Source organism: Oncorhynchus gorbuscha, linkage group LG24 (genome assembly GCF_021184085.1).
Source record: "Oncorhynchus gorbuscha isolate QuinsamMale2020 ecotype Even-year linkage group LG24, OgorEven_v1.0, whole genome shotgun sequence".
In the NCBI taxonomy this organism is placed as follows: Eukaryota; Metazoa; Chordata; class Actinopteri; order Salmoniformes; family Salmonidae; genus Oncorhynchus; species Oncorhynchus gorbuscha.
In genome coordinates, this window is record NC_060196.1 from 63,898,001 (window position 1) to 63,914,019 (window position 16,019).

The 16,019-nt window shown below is 50.7% G+C and overlaps 1 protein-coding gene across 1 annotated transcript in view; it reads left to right on the plus strand.

Moving 5' to 3' along the window:
- LOC124012291 (CUB and sushi domain-containing protein 2-like) overlaps window positions 1-16,019 on the plus strand; it is a 463,539-nt gene that overhangs the window by 64,166 nt on the left and 383,354 nt on the right. Inside the window, exons 5-6 of the mRNA XM_046325753.1 lie at window positions 12,799-12,902; window positions 15,110-15,222. Of these exons, the coding sequence (XP_046181709.1) occupies window positions 12,799-12,902; window positions 15,110-15,222 (217 nt within the window). The remainder of the gene's footprint in view (window positions 1-12,798; window positions 12,903-15,109; window positions 15,223-16,019) is intronic.

The window sequence follows — 16,019 nt, forward strand, 5'->3', positions numbered from 1 at the left end:
CAGTGGGTGGTCCACCCAGTTCTAACTAGTGTATTTAACAAAGTTTACCTACGGGTAGTGTATGCCCATGGGCGACTTGTCTTGGTCCCCCCTTTTCCCACCAGCAAACAAACAAACACCATAACCAAAAACAATACTCACAGGTGAGGACAAAGTGCTATGGAGGTGCTCAAAGAAAAGAGGGACAGAGTAGGGAGGAGAGAGCAGTGAGGAGTGGGAGACACACGTTAAGTGAAATTAAGTGCACACGTGCATCACACACACAGGCGCGTGTCTTTGGCACTTTTTAGGGCCTTCTTTTGACACCGCCTGGTATAGAGGTCCTGGATGGCAGGAAGCTTTGCCCCAGTGATGTACTGGGCTGTACACACCACCACCTGGTATAGAGGTCCTGGATGGCAGGAAGCTTGGCCCCAGTGATGTACTGGGCTGTACACACCACCACCTGGTATAGAGGTCCTGGATGGCAGGAAGCTTGGCCCCAGTGATGTACTGGGCTGTACACACCACCACCTGGTATAGAGGTCCTGGATGGCAGGAAGCTTGGCCCCAGTGATGTACTGGGCTGTACACACCACCACCTGGTATAGAGGTCCTGGATGGCAGGAAGCTTTGCCCCAGTGATGTACTGGGCTGTACACACCACCACCTGGTATAGAGGTCCTGGATGGCAGGAAGCTTTGCCCCAGTGATGTACTGGGCTGTACACACCACCACCTGGTATAGAGGTCCTGGATGGCAGGAAGCTTGATGTACTGGGCTGTACACACCACCACCTGGTATAGAGGTCCTGGATGGCAGGAAGCTTTGCCCCAGTGATGTACTGGGCTGTACACACCACCACCTGGTATAGAGGTCCTGGATGGCAGGAAGCTTTGCCCCAGTGATGTACTGGGCTGTACACACCACCACCTGGTATAGAGGTCCTGGATGGCAGGAAGCTTTGCCCCAGTGATGTACTGGGCTGTACACACCACCACCTGGTATAGAGGTCCTGGATGGCAGGAAGCTTTGCCCCAGTGATGTACTGGGCTGTACACACCACCACCTGGTATAGAGGTCCTGGATGGCAGGGAGCTGGGCCCCAGTGATGTACTGGGCTGTACACACCACCACCTGGTATAGAGGTCCTGGATGGCAGGAAGCTTTGCCCCAGTGATGTACTGGGCTGTACACACCACCACCTGGTATAGAGGTCCTGGATGGCAGGAAGCTTTGCCCCAGTGATGTACTGGGCTGTACACACCACCAACTGGTATAGAGGTCCTGGATGGCAGGAAGCTTTGCCCCAGTGATGTACTGGGCTGTACACACCACCACCTGGTATAGAGGTCCTGGATGGCAGGAAGATTTGCCCCTGTGATGTACTGGGCTGTACACACCACCACCTGGTATAGAGGTCCTGGATGGCAGGAAGCTTTGCCCCAGTGATGTACTGGGCTGTACACACCACCACCTGGTATAGAGGTCCTGGATGGCAGGAAGCTTTGCCCCAGTGATGTACTGGGCTGTACACACCACCACCTGGTATAGAGGTCCTGGATGGCAGGAAGCTTTGCCCCAGTGATGTACTGGGCTGTACACACCACCACCTGGTATAGAGGTCCTGGATGGCAGGAAGCTTGGCCCCAGTGATGTACTGGGCTGTACACACCACCACCTGGTATAGAGGTCCTGGATGGCAGGAAGCTTGGCCCCAGTGATGTACTGGGCTGTACACACTACCTTCTGTAGTGCCTCCCTTTGAGGCCGAGCAGTTGCCATACCAGGTGGTGATGCAACCAGGTAGGATGCTCTCAATGGCGCAGCTGTGGAACTTTTTGTGGATCTGAGGACCCAGATATTTTGAGTTGTTGGGCATTGTTGTGCCCTCTTCACAACTGTCTTGGTGTGTTTGGACCATGATAGTTTGTTTGTGATGTGGACACCAACAAACTTCAAGCCCTCAATCTGCTCAACCTGCTCTACTACAGCCTCATCAATGAGAATAAGGGCCTGCTTTTGCTGTAATCCACAAACATCTCCTTTGTTTTAATCATGTTGAGGGAGAGGTTGTTGTCCTGGCACCACATGGCCAGGTCTCTGACCTCCTCCCTATAGGCTGTCTCATCGAAAGGGCAGTGTGGAGTACAATAGAGATTGCATCATCTGTGGATCTTTTTGCTTGGTATGAAATTGTGTGTGGGTCTACAGTTTCTGGCATGATGCTGTTGATGTGAATCACTTCTAGCCTTGCAAAGCACTTCATGGCTACAGACGTCTGCTGGTCGGTAGTCATTTAGGCATGTTACCTTGGTGTTCATGGGAACTACGGTGGACATAGTGAAGCAAGTAGGGTCAGCAGACTAGGACAGGGAGAGATTAAATATGTCCGTAAACACTTTAGCCAGCTGGTCAGTCCATGCTCTGAGGATGTGGCTTGGGGTGCAGTCTGGCAGGTATTACAGACTCGATCAGGGACAGGGAGTAGAGTGAGTACACTTGCCAGTTAGTCAGCACATGCTCAGAATACACGTCCTGGTAATCCATCTGGCCCTGCGGCTTTGTGGATGTTTATCTTTGTAGAGGGCTTGCTCACATCGGCTATGGCGGGCGTGGTCACACAGTCATCCAGAACAGCTGGTGCTCTCATGCATTCTTCAGTGTTGGTTGCCTCAAAAGCGTGCATAGAAGTCATTTAGCTCACCCTTTGTAGTCCATAATAGTTTGCAAGCACATCCGACAATGTTCCCTGTAATCCATGGCTTCTATTGGGGTATGTACGTACAGACACTGTGGAGACAATGTCATCAATTCACTTCTTAATGAAGCAATTGATTGATGTTATGTACTCCTCAATGCCATCGGATGAGTCACGAAACATATTCCAGTCTAGTTTAGCATTTGCGTCATCTGACTCCTTCTATATTAAGCGAGTCACTTGTACTTCCAGCTTTAGTTTTTTTTTTTTTTTTGTAAATAGACAGCTGTATGAAAAATATAGATGAAATCTCTCTTGGTAAATTGTGTGGTCTACAGCTTATCATGAGATACTCTACCTCAGGTGAGCAAATCCTTGAGACTTCCTTAATATTAGATTTGGTGCACCAGCTGTTATTGACAAATAGACAAAGACCACCAGCGCTTTATCTTACCTGAGGCAGCTGTTCTATCTTACCGAGGGAACTAAATCAGCTGTATGACATTCATTCAGCCAAGACTCTGTGAACAAATAAGATATAACAGTTTTTAATATCCCATTTGTAGGATCATCTTGATCGGAGTTCAATCAGTTTATTCTTCAGTTTATTGCACGTTGGCCAATAGGACGGATGGTAGAGGCACGTTGGCCAATATGTCGGATGGTAGAGGCACGTTGGCCAATAGGACGGATGGTAGAGGCACGTTGGCCAATATGACGGATGGTAGAGGCACGTTGGCCAATAGGACAAATGGTAGAGGCACGTTGGCCAATAGGACGAATGGTAGAGGCACGTTGGCCAATAGGACGAATGGTAGAGGCATGTTGGCCAATAGGACGGATGGTAGAGGCACGTTGGCCAATATGACGGATGGTAGAGGCACGTTGGCCAATAGGACGAATGGTAGAGGCACGTTGGCCAATAGGACAAATGGTAGAGGCACGTTGGCCAATAGGACGAATGGTAGAGGCACGTTGGCCAATAGGACGGATGGTAGAGGCACGTTGGCCAATATGACGGATGGTAGAGGCACGTTGGCCAATAGGACGAATGGTAGAGGCACGTTGGCCAATAGGACGAATGGTAGAGGCACGTTGGCCAATAGGACGAATGGTAGAGGCACGTTGGCCAATAGGACGAATGGTAGAGGCACGTTGGCCAATATGACGGATGGTAGAGGCACGTTGGCCAATAGGACGGATGGTAGAGGCACGCTGGCCAATAGGACAGATGGTAGAGGCACGTTGGCCAATAGGACGGATGGTAGAGGCACGTTGGCCAATAGGACGGATGGTAGAGGCACGTTGGCCAATAGGACGGATGGTAGAGGTACATTGGCCAATAGGACGAATGGTAGAGCCACGTTGGCCAATAGGACGGATGTTAGATGCACGCTGGCCAATAGGACGAATGGTAGGGGCACGTTGGCCAATATGACGGATGGTAGAGGCTCATTGGCCAATAGGACGAATGGTAGAGGCACGTTGGCCAATAGGACGGATGGTAGAGCCACGTTGGCCAATAGGACGGATGTTAGATGCACGTTGGCCAATAGGACGAATGGTAGGGGCACGTTGGCCAATATGACGGATGGTAGAGGCACGTTGGCCAATAGGACGAATGGTAGAGGCACGTTGGCCAATAGGACGGATGGTAGAGGCACGTTGGCCAATAGGACGGATGGTAGAGGCACGCTGGCCAATAGGACGGATGGTAGAGGCACGCTGGCCAATAGGACGAATGGTAGGGGCACGTTGGCCAATAGGACGGATGGTAGAGGCACGTTGGCCAATAGGACGGATGGTAGAGCCACGTTGGCCAATAGGACGGATGATAGAGGGCGGGTTACCCACTCGCTGACCAATTCTCATCAGGCACCCTGACCTGCATCCCCTGTCTCGGCGTCTCCTCTTCATGTGAATGACAGGGATTTGGGCCTGCTCAGGTATCTGGAGTAAATCCCCTGTCTCGGCGTCTCCTCTTCATGTGAATGACGGGGATTTGGGCCTGCTCAGGTATCTGGAGTAAATCCCCTGTCTCGGCGTCTCCTCTTCATATGAATGACGGGGATTTGGGCCTGCTCAGGTATCTGGAGTAAATCCCCTGTCTCGGCGTCTCCTCTTCATGTGAATGACGGGGATTTGGGCCTGCTCAGGTATCTGGAGTAAATCCCCTGTCTCGGCGTCTCCTCTTCATGTGAATGACGGGGATTTGGGCCTGCTCAGGTATCTGGAGTAAATCCCCTGTCTCGGCGTCTCCTCTTCATATGAATGACGGGGATTTGGGCCTGCTCAGGTATCTGGAGTAAATCCCTGTCTCGGCGTCTCCTCTTCATGTGAATGACGGGGATTTGGGCCTGCTCAGGTATCTGGAGTAAATCCCTGTCTCGGCGTCTCCTCTTCATGTGAATGACGGGGATTTGGGCCTGCTCAGGTATCTGGAGTAAATCCCCTGTCTCGGCGTCTCCTCTTCATGTGAATGACGGGGATTTGGGCCTGCTCAGGTATCTGGAGTAAATCCCCTGTCTCGGCGTCTCCTCTTCATGTGAATGACGGGGATTTGGGCCTGCTCAGGTATCTGGAGTAAATCCCTGTCTCGGCGTCTCCTCTTCATGTGAATGACGGGATTTGGGCCTGCTCAGGTATCTGGAGTAAATCCCCTGTCTCGGCGTCTCCTCTTCATGTGAATGACGGGGATTTGGGCCTGCTCAGGTATCTGGAGTAAATCCCTGTCTCGCGTCTCCTCTTCATGTGAATGACGGGGATTTGGGCCTGCTCAGGTATCTGGAGTAAATCCCCTGTCTCGGCGTCTCCTCTTCATGTGAATGACGGGGATTTGGGCCTGCTCAGGTATCTGGAGTAAATCCCCTGTCTCTGCGTCTCCTCTTCATGTGAATGACGGGGATTTGGGCCTGCTCAGGTATCTGGAGTAAATCCCCTGTCTCGGCGTCTCCTCTTCATGTGAATGACGGGGATTTGGGCCTGCTCAGGTATCTGGAGTAAATCCCCTGTCTCGGCGTCTCCTCTTCATGTGAATGACGGGGATTTGGGCCTGCTCAGGTATCTGGAGTAAATCCCCTGTCTCGGCGTCTCCTCTTCATGTGAATGACGGGGATTTGGGCCTGCTCAGGTATCTGGAGTAAATCCCTGTCTCGGCGTCTCCTCTTCATGTGAATGACGGGGATTTGGGCCTGCTCAGGTATCTGGAGTAAATCCCCTGTCTCGGCGTCTCCTCTTCATGTGAATGACGGGGATTTGGGCCTGCTCAGGTATCTGGAGTAAATCCCCTGTCTCGGCGTCTCCTCTTCATGTGAATGACGGGGATTTGGGCCTGCTCAGGTATCTGGAGTAAATCCCCTGTCTCGGCGTCTCCTCTTCATGTGAATGACGGGGATTTGGGCCTGCTCAGGTATCTGGAGTAAATCCCCTGTCTCGGCGTCTCCTCTTTATGTGAATGACGGGGATTTGGGCCTGCTCAGGTATCTGGAGTAAATCCTTCGCGTCAAAGAAAAAACATTTTACAATCGATGTCCTGAAGCTCTTTTTAAAGAGAGGGGGGAAGAAACATTCTGTAAAAAAATCAGTTCCAAACAGTTAGGGGCCAAACAGCAGCCTCCTCCTCCTCCTCCTCCTCCTCCTCCTCCTCCTCCTCCTCCTCCTCCTCTGGGACATTCGTGAACATTATGCACTAAATGTTTCAAATCTTGTTGATAATTTTGTTGCAACAATACTGGTCAAATTAAGATCCTACACATGTATGTATTTTTGTAGGATGAAACTGCATTTTATCTGGTGATCTGACCCACAACAGCTCCCTCCCTCCCTCCCTCCCTCCCTCCTAGTCCTGGCAATTTACATCAGTGAGTGGGTTTACCATAAGACAGAATGCAATTTGCATTTTTATCAGCTTTTTCATTAGGCCTCTGCTCTCCCAGTAAACATACAAAATCTGCTGGAAGTGTGGGGCAGTGTGGGGAAGTGTGGGGTAGTGTGGGGTAGTGTGGGGCAGTGTGGGGTAGTGTGGGGTAGTGTAAGGGTAGTGTGGGGCAGTGTGGGGTAGTGTGGGGCAGTGTGGGGTAGTGTGGGGTAGTGTGGGGAAGTGTGGGGTAGTGTGGGGCAGTGTGGTGTAGTGTGGGGCAGTGTGGGGCAGTGTGGGGTAGTGTGGAGTAGTGTGGGGTAGTGTGGGGCAGTGTGGGGTAGTGTGGGGCAGTGTGGGGCAGTGTGGGGCAGTGTGGGATAGTGTGGGATAGTGTGGGGTAGTGTGGGGTAGTGTGGGGCAGTGTGGGCAGTGTGGGGCAGTGTGGGGTAGTGTAAGGGTAGTGTGGGGCAGTGTGGGGCAGTGTGGGGTAGTGTGGGATAGTGTGGGGTAGTGTGGGGTAGTGTGGGGCAGTGTGGGGTAGTGTGGGGCAGTGTGGGGTAGTGTAAGGGTAGTGTGGGGAGGTGTGGGGCAGTGTGGGATATTGTGGGGTAGTGTGGGGTAGTGTGGGGAAGTGTGGGGTAGTGTGGGGCAGTGTGGGGTAGTGTGGGGCAGTGTGGGGCAGTGTGGGGCAGTGTGGGATAGTGTGGGGAAGTGTGCGATAGTGTGGGGTAGTGTGGGGCAGTGTGGGGCAGTGTGGGGCAGTGTGGGGAAGTGTGAGGCAGTGTGGGGCAGTGTGGGGTAGTGTGGGTCAGTGTGGGGTAGTGTGGGGCAGTGCGGGGCAGTGCGGGATAGTGCTGGGCAGTGCGGGGCAGTGCGGGGCAGTGCGGGGCAGTGCGGGGTAGTGCGGGGAAGTGCGGGGCAGTGCGGGAAGTGCGGGGCAGTGCGGGAAGTGTGGGGCAGTGTGGGGCAGTGTGGGGCAGTGTGGGGGCAGTGTGGGGAAGTGCGGGAAGTGCGGGGAAGTGCGGGGCAGTGAGGGGAAGTGCGGGGCAGTGCGGAGAAGTGCGGGGCAGTGCGGGGCAGTGCGGGAAGTGCGGGGCAGTGCGGGGCAGTGCGAGGGAAGTTCGGGGCAGTGCGAGGGAAGTTCGGGGCAGTGCGGGGCAGTGCGGAGAAGTGCGGGGCAGTGCGGGCAGTGCGGGGCAGTGCGGGGCAGTGCGCGGCAGTGCGGGGTAGTGCGGGGAAGTGCGGGGTGCGGGGCAGTGCGGGGCAGTGCGGGGCAGTGCGGAGAAGTGCGGGGCAGTGCGGGGAAGTGCGGGGCAGTGCGGGGAAGTGCGGGGCAGTGCGGGGAAGTGCGGGGTAGTGCGGGGAAGTGCGGGGTAGTGCGGGGAAGTGTGGGGCAGTGTGGGGTAGTGTGGGGTAGTGTGGGGAAGTGTGGGGTAGTGTGGGATAGTGTGGGGTAGTGTGGGGTAGTGTGGGGCAGTGTGGGGTAGTGTGGGATAGTGTGGGGAAGTGTGGGGCAGCTCATTTGAATTGGAAGACTACACAGCCCCTTTTCCCTGTTGATTTGGTTCGTTTTAGTTTTCACAATTGTTTTTCCTTCTTCATCCTTATTTACTGATTGTATGTTAAAATGTATTATTTATTATAATCAGTTCCCGAAGAAGCATTTAGATTATTGAACTTGTCCCTGAATTTCTCGTGAGCCAATGAGCTCAGTTGAGTAGATCTACATCCTGGGTAGAAAAGCGAATGCATAAATCCATCCTTACATGTACTCAGTCTTGTGATGGATATATTCAACTTGTGGTGCTGCTCTATACTTCACTGGAAGTTACTGGAAATGGCCCACAATGGGATTTCGTGATTTAGTGACTCACCTTGGTGATTCTGAGGGTTGGCTGTTTCTTAAATCACAACATTTTCTCTGCCAAAACCACTACTTTTGAGTTACGTTGGATCTAGTAGTGCACTACAAAAGGAATAGTGTCCCACTTGGGATACTATTGGGATACTACACTTGGCCTCTGAGTTGCTGAATTAGACAGATGTGTTCTATCTCGTTAGGTGACATCATCAGGTCAGACTCAGGTTACTACTCACTATTCACTGCCTTGATTGGTTGAGGGACGAGCGTTTCATAGGAGTGACACCACTTGTCGGGATAGAGGATAGAGGGGTGGTGGTTAGAGGGATAGAGGATGAAGGATATAGGGATAGAGGAACAGAGGATGGAGGAATAGAGGGTGGAGGGATATAGGATGGAGGGATAGAGGATGGAGGGATAGAAGGATGGGTGGATGGAGGATAGAGGGATAGAGGATGGAGGGATAGAAGGATGGGTGGATGGAGGATAGAGGGATATAGGATGGAGGATAGAGGATGGAGGGATAGAAGGATGGGTGGATGGAGGATAGAGGGATAGAGGATGGAGGATAGAGGGATATCGGAATAGAGGATGGAGGATGGAGGGATTGAGGGATAGAGGTATAGAGGATGGAGGATAGAGGATAGAGGATGGATGGATAGAGGATGGAAGGATTGATGGATAGAGGGATAGAGGGATAGAGGAATAGAGGGATAGAGGAATAGAGGGATAGAGGAATAGATTATGGAGGATAGAGGGATAGAAGATGGAGGATAGAGGGATAGAGGATTAGAGGATGGAGAGATTGATGGATAGAGGATAGAAGATGGAGGATAGAGGATGGAAGTATAGAGGATAGAGGGATAGAGGATGGAGGGATAGAGGATGGAGGGATAGAGGGATAGAGGATGGAGGGATAGAGGATGGAGGATAGAGGATAGAGGGATAGAGGATGGAAGGATGGAGGATAGAGGAATAGAGGATGGAGGATAGAGGATATAGGGATAGAGGATGGAAGGATAGAGTGTTAGAGTGATAGATGGATGATAGAGGGATGGAGGGATAGATGGATTATAGCAGTGATCCCAAACGTATTATAGTCTCGTACTCCCTCTAGCACCAGGGTCAGCTGTACCCCCTCTAGCACCAGGGTCAGCTGTACCCCCTCTAGCACCAGGGTCAGCTGTACCCCCTCTAGCACCAGGGTCATCTGTACCCTCTCTAGCACCAGGGTCAGCTGTACCCCCTCTAGCACCAGGGTCATCTGTACCCCCTCTAGCACCAGGGTCACCTGTACCCCCTCTAGCACCAGGGTCACCTGTACCCCCTCTAGCACCAGGGTCAGCTGTACCCCCTCTAGCACCAGGGTCACCTGTACCCCCTCTAGCACCAGGGTCACCTGTACCCCCTCTAGCACCAGGGTCACCTGTACCCCCTCTAGCACCAGGGTCACCTGTACCCTCTCTAGCACCAGGGTCAGCTGTACCCCCTCTAGCACCAGGGTCAGCTCACTCTCAAATGTTGTTTTTTGCCATAATTGCCACACAAACGATACATTTACAAAACATAAGAATTAATGTGAGGTTTTGTCACAAATCGGCTCGTGGGAAGTGACATAGAGCTTTTACAGGAAGTCACATAGAGCTTTTCAAGGAAGTCACATAGATCTCCTACAGGAAGTGACATAAAGCTCCTACAGGAAGTGACATAGAGCTCTTACAGGAAGTGACATAGAGCTCTTACAGGAAGTGGCATAGAGCTCTTACAGGAAGTGACATAGAGCTCTTACAGGAAGTGACATTGAGCTCTAACAGGAAGTGACATAAAGCTCCTACAGGAAGTGACATAGAGCTCTAACAGGAAGTGACATTGAGCTCTAACAGGAAGTGACATTGAGCTCTAACCGGAAGTGACATTGAGCATTTACAGGAAGTGACATTGAGCTCTTACAGGAAGTGACATTGAACTCTAACAGGAAGTGACATTGAACTCTAACAGGAAGTGACATAAAGCTCTAACAGGAAGTGACATAAAGCTCTAACAAGACCAGGACACAAATAATAATATAACATGAATCAATCATTTTGCTCTTTATTTAACTCTCATATAAAACTGTATTTGTTCATCATAAAACTCCTGTGTCTTATTTTTCAAATATGCATATTTCGTTTCCAAATGTCAGCGCAAGAGTGAAGGTTACCCACAAGAGAGTAACGGTTAATGTGATTGGATGTTAATTATTTGACTAGGATACCTGTATTTGGCATTGTGTTATTTCACTGAACACTAAATGGTTTTATTTTATTTTTGGCAGTGAAACGAGGCTACTCAGGCGGGGAAAATAACCTCACCCAAATGTATAGCCCCGTTGGAAAATACAAATGGACTGTTGGAAAATGTGAATCACATTTTTATTTGGCTTACCCTCAATGGCATTGCATTGTGTGTGTGGCACTTTGGGAGTAGCCAGGAATAGCCGGATTAGAGGATTAGTGGATTAGAGGATAGAGGATTAGAGGAATAGAGGGATGGATGGATTAGAGGATAGAGGGATGGATTATAGAGGGATGGATGGAGGATAGAGGGATGGATGGATGAGAGGATAGAGGATTAGATGAATGGAATGGATTTAGAGGATAGAGGGATAGAGGGATGGATGGGTTGGAGGATAGAGGGATAGATTAGAGGATAGAGGGATGGATGGATGAGAGAATAGAGGGATGGATGGGTTAGAGGATAGAGGGGTGGATGGGTTAGAGGATAGAGGGATGGATGGGTTAGAGGATAGAGGGATGGATGGGTTAGAGGATAGAGGGATGGATGGGTTAGAGGATAGAGGGATGGATGGGTTAGAGGATAGAGGAATGGATTAGAGGATAGAGGGATGGATGGATTAGAGGGTAGAGGAATAGAGGGATGGATGGATTAGAGGATAGAGGAATAGAGGAATGGATGGATTAGAGGATAGAGGGATAGAGGGATAGAGGGATGGATTAGAGGATAGAGGGATGGATGGGTTGGAGGATAGAGGAATAGAGGGATAGAGGGATGGATTAGAGGATAGAGGGATGGATGGATTAGATAATAGAGGGATGGATGGGTTAGAGAATAGAGGGATGGATGGGTTAGAGGATAGAGGGATGGATGGATTAGAGGATAGAGGGATGGATGGATTAGAGGATAGAGGGATGGATGGATTAGAGGATAGAGGGATGGATGGATTAGAGGATGAAGGGACAGAGGGATTGATGGATTAGGGAAGTTCCTTGACCCTGGTTGCAGAATATATACAGTTGCAGTCAGACGTTTACATACACTTAGGTTGGAGTCATTTAAACTTGTTTTCAACCACTCCACAAATGTCTTGCTAACAAACTATAGTTTTGGCAAGTTGTTTAGGACATCTACTTTGTGCAGGACACAATACATTCTTCCAACTATTGTTTACAGACAGATTATTTCACTTTTAATTCACTGCATCATCATGTTGTGGGGGTGCTTTGCACCAGGAGGGACTGGTGCACTTCATAAAATAGATGGCATCATGAGGGAGGAAAATTATGTGGATATATTGAAGCAACATCTCAAGACATCAGTCAGGAAGTTAAAGCTTGGTAGCAAATGGGTCTTCCAAATGGACAATAACCCAAAGCATACTTACAAAGTTGTGGCAAAATGGCTTAAGGACAACAAAGGCAAGGTATTGGAGTGGCCATCACAAAGCCCTGACCTCAATCCTATAGAAAATGTGTGGGCAGAACTGAAAAAACGTGTGCGAGCAAGGAGGCTTGACTCAGTTACACCAGCTCTGTCAAGAGGAATGGGCCAAAACTCACCCAACTTATTGTGGGAAGCTTGTGGAAGGCTACCTGAAACATTTGACCCAAGTTAAACAATTCAAAGGCAATGCTAACAAATACTAATTGAGTTTATGTAAACTTCTGACCCACTGGGAATGTAATGAAAGAAATAAAAGCTAAAATAAATCATTCTCTCTACAATTATTCTGACATTTCACATTCTTAAAAATAAAGTGAGAGAGTAAGAAAGAGAGAGAGAGAAAGAGCGAGAGAGAGAGGGAGGGAGGGAGGGAGAGCGAGAGAGAGAGAAAGAGCGAGAGGGAGGGAGGGAGGGAGGGAGGGGGAGGGAGGGAGGGAGGGAGGGAGGGAGGGAGGAGAGACAGAGAGACAGAGAGAGAGAGAGAGAGAGAGAGACAGAGAGAGAGAGAGAGAGAGAGAGAGAGAGAGAGAGAGAGAGAGAGAGAGAGAGAGAGAGAGAGAGAGAGAGAGAGAGAGAGAGAGAGAGAGAGCAATGCAGAGAATATATAAAATGGAGGGAATGATATTTATATATTTGTGTAAAACCATTTGGCATTCTGACGTTGTTACTGTCACCTAGGTGATCAAACTGACCTTTGAGGACTTTGACCTGGAGCGTGGTTACGATACGTTGACGGTTGGAGATGGAGCCGTGGTCGGAGACCAGAAGACTGTCTTTCACGTGTGAGTTTCAGCCTCTCTGCTTCCTGTCTTATTTCTCCCTTTGTCCTTTTTCTTGTTCTCACATTTCTCACACAATTTTCGTGTGAATACACCGCTCTTTCCCTCCTTCAGTTTGACTTGCTTTCCACCCACCTCTCTGTCTCTTTCACTAGCTTTCTCTCTGTCTGTCTTTCTCGATCACCCACTTACCCTCTCTCTCTCTCTCTGTCGCTCTCTTTCTTCCTCTTTCTCCATATCTGTCTTGCCATCTCTATCCTACCTTCCCTCTCACCTCTCTCCCTCCCTCAATCCCTCCTCCTCCTCCTCCTCCCCCACCTCCTCATCTCCTCCTCTCCCTCCTCCCCACCTCCTCCTCTCCTCCTCCCCACCTCCTCCTCTCCTCCTCCTCCTCCTCCCTCACCTCCTCCTTTCCTCCTCTCCCTCCTCCTCCTCCCACACCTCCTCCTCTCCACCTCCCCCACCTCCTCATCTCCTCCTCCCCACCTACTCCTCCTCCTCCCTCTCTCCTCCTCCTCTCCCTCCTCCTCCTCCTCCCCCACCTCCCTACCACCTTCCATCTCCCTCCATCCATCTATTTCTGTCCATTTCATCACCTCCTGGACCAGTAGTGCGTGAAAGATAGATCCAGTGCCACATTGTCAATCCCTGCTCCCCTCAATGTTAAAACAACGGTCGTTCGCCGCGTTGCATATTGATGTGTCCTAATGGACTTTCCAACAGATGCTCCATAACGTTTCACTGGGTGTTGTTATTAATTGTGCTGAAATTTACGGCCTTCATAAAATGTTATAGATCGATTTTTATGTGGAGCTGTGTAGTGAGGCTTTAGGTTGTTGTGGGGGAGGAGGGGAGGAGAGGGGAGAGAGAGGATAGGGGAGGAGAGGGGAGGAGGAGGGGAGGAGAGGGAGGCGAGAGAGGGGAGGAGAGGGGAGGAGAGGGGGAGAGAGGGGGAGAGGGGGAGGAGGAGGGGAGGAGAGAGAGGGGAGGGGGAGAGGGGAGAGAGGGAGAGGGGGAGGAGGGGGAGAGGAGAGGGGAGGGGGAGGAGAGAGAGGAGAGGGGAGAGGGGGAGGAGAGAGGGGGGAGAGGGGAGGAGAGGGGGAGGAGGGGAGAGAGAGAGGGGAGAGGGGGGGAGAGAGGGGGAGGGGGAGAGAGAGGAGAGGGAGAGGGGAGAGGGAGGAGAGGGGGAGAGGGGAGGAGAGAGAGGGGAGGAGAGAGAGGAGAGGGAGGGATCCCTAAGTATCCCTAGGTGTGCTCTCACAGGCACAGACACACTCACACAGACACAGACACACTCACACAGACACAGACTCACACAGACACACTCACACAGACACACTCACACAGACACAGACACACTCACACAGACACATACTCACACAGACACAGACACACTCACACAGACACAGACTCACACAGACACAGACACACTCACACAGACACAGACTCACACAGACACACTCACACAGACACACTCACACAGACACAGACACACTCACACAGACACAGACTCACACAGACACAGACACACTCACACAGACACAGACTCACACAGACACACTCACACAGACACACTCACACAGACACACTCACACACTCACACAGACACAGACACACTCACACAGACACAGACTCACACAGACACACTCACACAGACACACTCACACAGACACAGACACACTCACACAGACACATACTCACACAGACACAGACACACTCACACAGACACAGACTCACACAGACACAGACTCACACAGACACATTCACACAGACACAATCAGACAGACACAGACACACTCACACAGACACAGACTCACACAGACACACTCACACAGACACACTCACACAGACACACTCACACAGACACACTCACACAGACACAGACTCACACAGACACAGACACACTCACACATACACAGACTCACACAGACACAGACACACTCACACAGACACAGACTCACACAGACACACTCACACAGACACACTCACACAGACACACTCACACAGACACAGACTCACACAGACACAGACACACTCACACAGACACAGACACACTCAGAAAGGCACAGACACACTGACACAGACACACTCACACAGACACAGACACACTCAGAAAGGCACAGACACACTCACACAGACACACTCACACAGACACAGACACACTCAGAAAGGCACAGACTCACTCACACATCTTCCCCTGTCTCCTGCAGCCTATCAGGGACCACTACTCCAGACCTGGTGGTCAGCACCAGTCATCAGATGTGGCTCAACTTCAAGACTGACGACACCAGTGGCTCTCTGGGCTTCAAGGTGTCTTATGGAGGTGAGCTGATGAAGGTGATGATGATGATGGGTGTCTTATGGAGGTGAGCTGATGAAGGTTATGATGATGATGATGATGGTGTCTTATGGAGGTGAGATGATGAAGGTGATGATGATGGTGATGATGATGATGATGATGATGATGATGATGATGATGATGGGTTTTGTTTCTGGTTTCCCGCCAAAATAAATAGTTTGCTCCATCTTCCTCTCTGATTCTGATCTTCGCGGACTGGTAGAAGTGTGTGTGTGTGTGTGTGTGTGTGTGTGTGTGTGTGTGTGTGTGTGTGTGTGTGTGTGTGTGTGTGTGTGTGTGTGTGTGTGTGTGTGTGTGTGTGTGTGTGTGTGTGTGTGTGTGTGTGTGTGTGTGTGTGTGTGTGTGTGTGCGTGCGCACGTAAGACTCCAGTGAGTCTAGCCATATCTCCTCTTGACGATGAGCTGGCCTCATGTTTCTGCTCTTTCCATAACAGACTGACCAGGTGAATCCAGGTGAAAGATATGATCCTTTATTGATGTCACTTGTTAAATCCACTTCAATCAGTGTAGATGAAGGGGAGGAGACATGTAGATGAAGGGGAGGAGACATGTAGATGAAGGGGAGGAGACATGTAGATGAAGGGGAGGAGACATGTAGATGAAGGGGAGGAGACATGTAGATGAAGGGGAGGAGACATGTAGATCAAGGGGAGGAGACATGTAGATGAAGGGGAGGAGACATGTAGATGAAGGGTAGGAGACATATAGATGAAGGGGAGGAGACATGTAGATGAAGGGGAGGAGACATGTAGATGAAGGGG